Consider the following 10,694-nt stretch of genomic DNA (forward strand, 5'->3'; position numbering starts at 1 on the left):
TGTGGTCTAGAAATGAATGTAAAAACTTTACATTGCACTTCTCTGGGAAAAAGAAGGTCTGAAACGTTATTAGGAGAAATATCATGATTTTTGTCAAGGTAATGTACGTCGTCCTAAATTACACTTTGTTCCCAATTACCTTACTTTGTTTTTAAAATTTCCATTTACAATATAAATTCAAATTAACGTCTCAGAATATATTATTGCAGATGTAACTTTTATTAAAAGAATTATAAAATATATGAAATAGTACATCTTTGGAAATGTAGCTATTATTATTAATTTTTTGACTTGACTGGGAGAGTGAATCGATTTGGCAAATGAAAAAGTAATCGTAACATCAAATACAATCTTCAAAGGAATTTTTATATATTATCGCATATTTTTTGTTAAAAACTTTACGATTATTATTATTAATAATTTACTTAAAATGTTTCTTATGCAGCATAAATTATGTCTTCTACATTAACTATCATCCCTAAGGTAGTGAGTTCGAACCCCGCCGGCCGAAAACTGTCCGTGTATAAAGTGGCTGGTGCACGTATAAATGTGCCGTGGTCACAAAGTCCTCCAAATCAAGACGATACCAATGGGAGTACTGGTTCAGATGCGATTGTTCTCTGATTCAGATCTAAATTACGATCTGTGAAAGAGTAAATGAAATGTATGAATGAATGAAGTCCGCCCCGCATAATGCATGGGTAACTAAATCGAACTCTTAGCCCTAGATGGCGCTACTGAAACAACACTAAAATTCTCGGCCTAAAATCCCTGTCTTTGTCAACGGGCTTGTCTATGACAACAACAGTAACTAGATTGGAAATCAATCAATCAATTTAAGTCCCATCATGCTGACATTTGATCTTAATTTTTTTATCATAATTCTGTTTAATCTGAAGAATTTATTTCATTACGCTCATCATATCTTTCCTCTTTCCATTGTCACAGTAGGATATATAATAAAAGCTGATATCTCAATCTACGTTTTTTAGATCTACTGATCAACCAAATATAAATTTTCTAATATTAACAAGTTAAGAACCATGTCAATCATCAATGACTGGCTTTAAATTTTCCGTAAGATCGCGACAGTCGCCAGTGACTGACAGTATAAAATTCAATATAAAACAAAAAATTGCATTCTGTTAATAAATTAAAAAATGCACCTAAATTTTCCTAATAAAAATATTTTAATGGACTTCATTAAAATAGGGAACATCTTGAGTGTAAAATGAATCTAAACTGCGAGTACACGGCGGAGACCGAGGGCCAAACATAAAAGAGGCAGTATCGGAGTGGCGTTTAACGTATTACAGGCATCCACTTCTCGATCTTCTTTAAAGTCATGGATGAATTGCAGGATGTGGGTTCCGATTTATTTGAATTAGCATTTTCAGACATGACCTGTTATTTCTTGTATTTTTGCGGTTGTATTTTTAATGGATTTCTTGAGAATAAATCTTGATGAGTAATTTAAACAATTTCAAATGATGCCTTTTTTCTTATAATTTTCATTGTATTGTACCAGTCTTTTGGATCAAATATTATTTTTAAATGATTTCCCATATGGCTCGATAATGACGAGATTAGAATCATTAGGCAAATAGCTATAGCAATTGATGAAAAGTTTCATTTCAATCGATTTTGCTCTAATTTTTATCCATATTGCGGTTTATACAAATTGCGGTAGTGATTGAAATATAATGCATGCTGTGGTGTGAGTATGTAGATTTAGATACGATCATGGAATTAATTAAATTGGTTTCTGAATTAAATAATATGTTATTTTCCAATGCCATTTTTTTATTATGGGAGCTTGGTTCTGATTAGTGGCAAACTTATTACCAATACAAAAATTTAATATTATATCAATTAATTATTTATTATTATTATTTGATACTAAAATTTGAAAAAAAATGAAGTTATTCTATTTAGCTTCTAAATGGCCCAGTTATTTTTTCGTGTTGTATGAATTTTAACATTTTTGGCGGATTATTACAACTAGAAATAGATTCCCTTCATTACTAAAGGGCAAATATAGTTTAGTTATGTTAACGTCCCGTTTTAAAGCAATATTAGGTCTATTTTGGGATGGAACTCGTAATTTAGAAACCGCGGTCAGATGACGAGGATGACACCTGAGCTGGCACCCCCTACCAAACTTCCGTACCACACCAGCGGGAGGACTTATGGCCCGACGGATTCAAAGTGCACAAGACCCGCTTTACACAATGGCTCTTCGATAAAATCGGGTCTCGAACCTGAATTCGATTCCGAAGCCGAGACCTTACCATCAGGCCCCTGTGGCCTGGTGGTAAGGTCAATTTTGAATGAATATTGTAACAATTAGAACTAATAACATTTTAAAGAAGTTTTAAAAAAATATAAATTCCAATAAAGAAACTGCAATAACTACCATTAAAAATTGTCAGATGTTTAATGGTGGAAAATTTTTTAAATAAAAATATATCGATGAAAATTATTTCTTCCTTCAATGAAGTCCAGGTTCCCCAAAATTGGATATCTCTTCAATATGAATCATCTACCAATCAACTACTGAGTTAAGAATTTAAAAACTGAAATCAGGAGTTGTGAAATAATTTTAAAACAGCAATCAAGTAATAAATTTATTTAATATAATTTTACGCAGTCAAATAGTTAATGAAATAATGATAAATTTAAAAACAAGTATTAAATCATCATTTGTCAGAAGATATCTTAAAAAATTTACCGTTAACACTAAGATAAAAATTAATCTTTGTTGTTTAAAATTACTCAGAAGGACATATACAATCTCTTAAAGTCATACATTTGTAAAATAAACTAGTTTTTCAAAGTAATTTTTAGTTTCTCGCAGTAATAAACTATTATATGTTATTTTATGTCTGTTCGTGCTTGATCTGTGAATCGTCATTCATTCTTCTTTATGTCGTGCGGGTTATTTTCATGTGTCGTCACATAAGCTTCCAAATTCACTTTTTTTCGGGCTTTTTGTTGGATTGTTATAGGCAGTCCCAGATATATTTTGTTTGGACTATTTTCAATAACCATGCTTTGTTTTTCCAAGTCTGCTTCATTCCGGCTATTTTCAGAGTCTATCTTTTGCGGGTTTTTTCCTCCTATCATCGTGACCTTTTTCGAGTCTACTTTCTTTAAGGTATTTAAATGTATTGTCTTTTCCTTTTCCTGATTTACCTTGCTCGGACTGTTACTGTGGATCGTCACATGCGTTTCCAAATTCACTTTTTTTTGGGCTTTTTGTTGGATTGTTATAGGCAGTCCCAGATATATTTTGTCTGGACTATTTCCAAGAATCATGCTATGTTTTTCCAAATCTGCTTCATTCGGGCTATTTTCAGAGTCTATCTTTTGCGGATTATTTCCTCCGATCATCGTGACCTTTTTCGAGTCTACTTTCTTTGGGCTATTTTTATGTACTGCCTTTTTCTTTTTCAGATTTACCTTGCTCGGGCTGTTACTGTGGATCGTCATATGCTTTTCCACGTTTACTTTTTTCGGGATATTTCCTTGCATAATTTTATGCTTTCCCAGGGCTTCCTTATTTGGGCTGGTTCCATGTATCATCCTATGCTTTTCCAGATTAAGTTTACTTTTCCTCTTTACGTGCATCACCCTCTGCTTTACCAAGTCAAGCTTATTTGGGCTCTTTCTTTGGATCTTCACACGTTTTCCTAGGTTTACTTTGCACGGACTATTTCCATGGATTATCTTATGCTTTTCCATGCCCGGCTTGTTCGAGCTGTTTTCTTGGATTGTCATATGCTTTCCCTGGCTTGCTTCGCGCTGGCAAGTTTCATGGATCATCTTTTTCGTTTCCAGGTCTACTTTATTTGGGCTGTTTCCATGGATCGTCATTTGTTTTTCCAGGCCTACTTTGCTCTGACTATCTCCATGAATAATCTCATGCTTTTCCATGTCTGTCTTTGGGCTGTTTCCGTGAATCATCGTATGCTTACCCGAATCTTTCTTGTTCGGTCTGTGAATAGTCAAATGCTTGTTCAAATTAACTTTTCTACATAAACCTTTGCTGCAGTCTGGACAACTAAAAGGCGTTCCTCCTTTTCCAGCGTGCTTCTGAATGTGTTTTATTAAGTCTGGAAATTGGTGATACCTTCTTTCGCAGTATTTACATATGAAATACTTTCCATCAATACGAAAGTGACATGCAGGAGCAAATGGCTGATCAAAACTTTTATTACAATGATTGCAGCTGTAGGGTCGGCCGTGATCAGAATCTGAAGAAGATTCTTGATCTGAAAAATCACTATTTTCGCTTGCACCAGCGCTCTTTGAAAGTTCGATCGTATCCTCTTTTCTGGCCGTATCATCGCTGCTTGAATGTTGAGTTAATTTGTGTTCCTTTTGAGCCGTTATAATAGATGAGCTGCCAGAAGCTCCATGACTTTTTTCTCCTGAACTCGCCGAGAGATCTTTTGTCAGAACACTGTCTTCTTTTGAAACATTTTCCACATTTTTGTTTGGCCCTGTAAGTAAAGATTCATGAATCAACCCGGAAGCACTATCTGATGTTGCACTTGTTGATTCAAATTTTCTCTTTTTAAGTGGTAAAGAAGACTTTCCGACAACAGGTGTTTGTTTCTCTCCTTCTGTTGATTTCTGCTGACCTTCTGATGCAGCAGGACAAGATTTCTTAGTTGAGCTGAAATGAAGAGGTTGATCATCCATATCTCCAGGAGATTCTTCTTCCTTTTAAAAAGAAAAGGAAAATTTGAATAACTTTCTGAACCGATTTTGGAATATTATTGTAGTTTTTGAAAACAAAAATAAAAAAAGTTTTTGAAGTTTATGGAATAGTAGAATATTGTACTCTTAAGATGAAAAATTCAATAGAAGTAATACAGTGAATAAATGCCATTCAGAGATTTGGCAATAACCCGTATTTTGATTTTGGAATGGCAGACATTGAAAGTGGCGAAAAAAAAATCCGCTTTATCCTTTTTTTCCGAACATTTCATTCCGAATTCATTTAAAAATTTATTAAATCTTAGTCATTAAAATGAACGAGTAAACTGTATTAAAAAAAATCAATGTTTGTCAAACAATTTGTGAACACGATGACGATAAAATATAAAGCGTTTAATCGATAAAATTTGATACATGGTTTTTAATCTTTGCACTTGGATGGTGATTCAGCATTCAGGACAGTGCATCATTTTGACATTTTATTTATTTATTTTTCAATTTTGATTGTTGAAAACGCCTACAGAATGGTAAAAAGACGTAGATTAATTTTTCAGAGAAATTCAACTTAAAACCATTATCTATATATTTATTTTTCAGAATAAGGCATAAGCCCTTGTATAAGATGAATAATTATGCATCGAATTACTTTTCCAAGTTTAAAAAATAGTTAAAGTATAAAAAATTTGAATAATTTTTTAACCGATTTCAGAATGCTATTTAAACTTTTGAAAAAAAAAAATAATGCGATGAAAATGAAATAAAACGTGATTATTTAAACTGTAAGACTTAGATAGTTGAAATCTGATATGGGATCTTTTGTTAAATTTTTTATTCCGGTATTCAATCCAGTGAATACTTGGAAAAAAATTTGAACCAAAATGCACACTTGGTTTCCTTCAGTATACTAAGAAGCACAAAATGCTCATGCTCGGCACACAGAAAACAAAAATCTGAGCATTCACGGCCTAGATCAAGGTCCACATATTTTTTGCAAGGGTAAAAACTTTTACTTCACAATCTGCGAGAAATTTTCCGAGAGACCATGTCCACTGGTTACTATAGCAAACGGAGTTTGAAAAGCAAAATGAAATATTTCTAGCTACTGAATCAAGTAATAAAACACTCAACAGGAATAATCGAAAACAAATTTACAATAGCTGAAAACACAGCTGCATAAATAACATGTGAAGTGTGCATGGCTTTGGACAGGAAGAACATTCAAACACTTGTTTTAAGACGTCTTTCACTTACTCATATACACGAAATATGCAGATAGTATAGTAATCATCAGAAAATTTGAACACAAGACAAATCTCACATTTTAGACCTCCTTGAGTTAAAAAAAACAAACACATTTTTGGCATGTCAATTTGTCTGTGAGTCTCTCTATCAGTGACAAAGATAACTTCAAAACGCTTTGAGCTAAACGAATGTAATATGGTATATGGTCTTTTCACCAAATTTATAGATTTCAACGTTTTTGCCGATTTGAAGCATGTGAGGAACATGGAGTTCCTGAACTCAAAGTTCTTAACATACGGGCATGACAGATAATATGGGCATTAACATGGTATTGAGATTATTTAGCAAGTGGTTTGTAGATTTCTATAAATTTATGAGCAAAATTCATTCATATAAAGTCTGTCTGTTCAGCTGTTCGAATATAAGTTAACACAATAACTATAAAACGAAGAGAATCAGGTGGTTGAAATTGCGTATACAAATTTTATCTATAATTTAGACACTTATCAAATTTTGAGCCAAATCCAATTAGGCAATGACCGTTTGTTTAGTTTAATTTTGTTAAATTAACGTCCTGTTTAAAAGCAACATTAGGGCTATTTTGGAACGGACCTCGTCATTTTGAGCCACCGTCAGATGACGAGGACGATATCTCAACTGGCACTCCCTCCTCTCCAAACTTCCATACCACACTAGTGGGAAGACGTTTGGCCCCGACGGATTTAAAACGCACCAGACCTGCTTACACGACGGTTCTTCGGTGGAATCGGGCCACAAACCTGAAAGCCTCCGGTTCTGAAGTCGAGACCTTACCACCAGGGCACCGCGGCCCCTCGATCGTCTGTGTATCTGTACTTTTAGAAGCATGTAAAAGAGATAACTCAAAAACATAATGATCTAAATATATCAAATTTGGCGTGTGACGTTGCGATTACAATTATAGTTCTGTCCCAAATTTAGGTTTGAATCGATTGGAAAAACGCGTCTGAAACATAAACTGGTCTTTCGGGTATTATTAACCACATTCCAGGGATTAATCACCAAAAAATTCGCCAAGGTTGGAAAGGTAGATACAGCAAATATACTAAATTCTCGCCAAAGGTTAATATTTCGAAACTATTATATTCCAATGCGTTATTTGTCTTACCGAAGTTCCACACTTTTTTGAGGGGGTTGGGGGATAACATCTTTATAAAAGAGTATGCGGGGAAAGTTTTGAAGAGATTGCTCTCGCTGATTTGTTTATACTGCGTACTATTTTGCCTTCTATTTGTAAAGTTGCATGCTGTTTTTGATAGTATTGTTTCTGTGAAAAATTCAAAAATCCAGCTTCGATTTCTTTAAGTTTACTAACCTCCATTTCGGTAAAAAAGAACTTAAGTGTTATTATTCTTTTCAATTTTATTTGAAAAGATTTATTTACCTGATCAAATTTGAGTCAATTTTAATATGAATTGTTTAATTTACCCAATTTTTGAGTGGCAGCTTAGACATGGACAATCAGTAAAAAAATCCATTTTCTTAATTGATTTCTTTTATATTTATTGATAATATCGCTATCTTATCGATTTCTCGAATGATAAACGAAGAATTGTATCATTCAACAAATGGTTCTAGATCCATTCAAGAAGGGAAGAGAATAAGTAAACAAAAATCAACTGGTTACTTATTAGGTGTCTTAACATGTATATGTGGTTATCGAAGAATACTAGTAAATCAGATCTTCGGTTTTATTTTCTCCCATACATAGTACAGATAAAGCATAGTAATCGTCAAAAAATTCGAGCTCGAGATTTTGATGAATCTCCATGGTTTAGATCTCCCTTAGCTGGAAAAACATGTTTTTGGAAAATATCCGTCTTTCTGTCTGTGACAAAGAGAAATTGAAAACGCTTTGAGCTAGACGGTTCAAATTTCAGATACCCAAAATTTGCAAAGTTTTATCAAATTTTGAGTAAAATCTGTTCAGAATAAGTCTCTGTTCGTCTGCTCGAATATAAGTTAACACAATAACTACAAAACAAAGAGCTCTAGATAGATAAAATTCGGAGCACAGATTTAACATCTATAGCTTTGACACCTATCAATTGAAGTGTATTAAGTCAAATCCAAGAGGGGATTGACCATCTGTTGGTCTGCACTTTCAGACGTATGTAAACGCGATCATTCTAAGACGCATCAAACAATCAAAGAATATCAAATTTGGCATGGGATTTTGTGACTATAAGTGTAGTTTTCTGTCAAGTTTTTATTTCAATAAGTTGGGAAAAGCGCGCCCAAAGCACAAATTCAATTTTCGGATACTATTAACAGCAAGACAGGAATCAATAGTCAAAATACTTGCTATGTACGAACACGATAGATTCAGTTAAAATGCTAAACGTTAATATTTCGTAATTGTTGTACACCAGTTCCATGTAAGGCGTTCTCTGACATGACAAGTTTGGTAGAGAATATGCGAAAATGATTTGAGGAGACCACTGCCGCTGGTTCCACCAATGGTTTATCAGATCTTGAATTGCATCATTTGAATGTCCAGTTTTATATATGTTGTAGGTCTTCAAAGTAAGCAATAGTTGTCCCACCCTTTCATTGCACACTTTGAGATGCGTTAAGTAGTGGATATAAGCAAGCATGCATTTTTGGTGTCTTTCTGTCGACCCAAATATGTCGAAAATAGAACGTATTTATTGTTTGATGTCAAAATTACCTTTATTAATATAACCTTTTGTATTTTTTAGTTAATGCTTTCACATACGTTCGAATGCACCAATCAACGGTCAATTTATCCTTTAATGGATTTTATCCAGAATTTGATACAGATATACATGTCCAGAAATAAAAATATTCTTTAAGAATTGCCCACATCACTTGTTGCATTCTTTACATTCTAAGATTTGTTTTTCAAGTTTAGGGGAAAGAATTATTAATTGTAGATAATTCTAAGAGTTTAAAAGTTTTCTTAATCTAAAGTATTTCTGCTGTTGGTTTTTTTTAAATACCTTAGTTGAGCTCATCCGTAAGAAGTTATATATTTGCGTATATATTGTCAAAGGTCGATTCAATTAAAAAGATGGATCAATTTTATTTTAATCAAATAAGGAATTAAAAAATAAGTTTCAAAAGGATGCATTTGCTATCTCGCTATGATACGAAAAATGATAGGAATTTAAAAACAGCTATAATAACCTTGAAAACCGGAATCCTGAAAACTTTGTAGTTTCTGAAGGAACAATGGCATTCAAACAACACAAAATGGTATATAATTATCGTGATATCTTCAAGGTATTGTATGACATTCAGAGTAATAAAAGCATCATAAAAATATCATACAAAATTTATCTGTTAATGAGGCAGGTAGAAAAGTTTGGTTTTTCTTTAATATGTCAAATTATTTCATTTAATTTAAAGAAAATATTTCTGAGGTCATTTAAACGATTTAGATGAATGATATCATGATTCTGGATTTTAAGATAAAACTACGTTATTTCATAAATTAAAATCTTTGAGTACAGTGAACAATCTTCAAATATTTCTTGGCTTGTTCCTTGATAATATTTCATTGCTAATGTATATCATTTCCGAATGCTACTAAATATCAAATTTCCTTACCTAAATGTTTACTCCAAATGAGATAAAATTTCTGTATTCTTTATTAACAATTCATCGATTCCTTAGACCAGTTTCATGAGAGTAGTCTATCTAAATAAATAAATATTTTGTTACGTTGCAAGTGTGCACGCAAATAAAACCCGATATGAGTTTCATTGTATTTCACAGAGAACATATCTGAAATGAAAAAGAACAAAGTGATTGCCATAATTGAAGAATATTGAAAATCGCCACTTATTTAAAGAATAATAACGCCAAGTTTAATTTTTCTATTCATATCAGATTATGTTACTTTAAACTGGCTCCGAAAGACTTAATCCTTCAGTGCATCGTGTAGCCATTTGACTACATGTTTTTATTTCCATTTATAAATTTCACATGATTGTTCCGAAAGGTAATGAATGTTTGGAAATCTTTTTGTAAATGCTTTTTGATAAAAATTTGTAGACAAGCCCGATATATAGCAATAGCAGTACTAGAATTAAATTTGAACTGGAAATTAAGAAAATTACCAAATTGACTGTTGTACGAATAATTTTACTATTAAAAATACTAGCAAAATATTTTTCTTTTTTTTGCAGCGCAAAAAATAATTTGATAAAAAAAGGGACTTTTATCTTTACTAGGATTATTATAATGTAATTTGTGACACTGGGATAGAGTTTAATTTATAATGTAACTACTCGGCACATTACTTTTTTTTTTTTTTGAAATTTCACAAAAAAAAAACCAATTTTTTAAAATAATGTGCTTGAATTATATGCATCTATTTAAAATAAACATTATATATATATTTGTGAAAAAATCATGCATTGTAGGGCTAAAAGGAAGGAGATCATTGAAATCCATTTTTAACAGGTTCTTTATCGGTGCTTACGTCTCATTCTAATTAGATTCTCTCGTAGCTCTTAGTTATAGAACAAATGGGATCCCTCTAATTAAATCCGTGGCAGATTTCCGACTGGGCAATTATTTAAGAGCTTTGATAGGTATAAAAATTTGCTGATATAAATAATTTTTAAAACCATATTCTATGAATTATAAAATATTAAATATGCTAAACAGAACTTAATAGGTTCTTATGTTTCCTTCCTTCTTTATTAAATTTATTAATA

At 32.4% G+C, this 10,694-nt stretch overlaps 1 protein-coding gene across 1 annotated transcript; it reads right to left on the bottom strand.

Annotated features, from left to right (window-relative positions):
• Nucleotides 1–2,787: 2,787 nt before the first annotated feature.
• On the bottom strand, nt 2,788–9,639 carry LOC129966745 (zinc finger protein 43-like). Its single transcript, XM_056081299.1, has 2 exons — nt 9,580–9,639; nt 2,788–4,728 (listed from the first exon to the last, which is right to left on the bottom strand). The coding sequence occupies exon 2, from the start codon at nt 4,705–4,707 to the stop codon at nt 2,911–2,913; it is 1,797 nt and encodes a 598-aa protein (XP_055937274.1). The 5' UTR covers nt 4,708–4,728; nt 9,580–9,639; the 3' UTR covers nt 2,788–2,910.
• Between the last annotated feature and the right edge of the window lie 1,055 nt (nt 9,640–10,694).

This window comes from Argiope bruennichi, chromosome 4 (genome assembly GCF_947563725.1).
Source record: "Argiope bruennichi chromosome 4, qqArgBrue1.1, whole genome shotgun sequence".
In the NCBI taxonomy this organism is placed as follows: domain Eukaryota; kingdom Metazoa; phylum Arthropoda; class Arachnida; order Araneae; family Araneidae; genus Argiope; species Argiope bruennichi.

Excerpts from the sequence above, each read along its gene's own strand:
- LOC129966745 (XM_056081299.1), bottom strand. The coding sequence starts at position 4,707 with ATGGATGATCAACCTCTTCATTTCAGCTCAACTAAGAAATCTTGTCCT.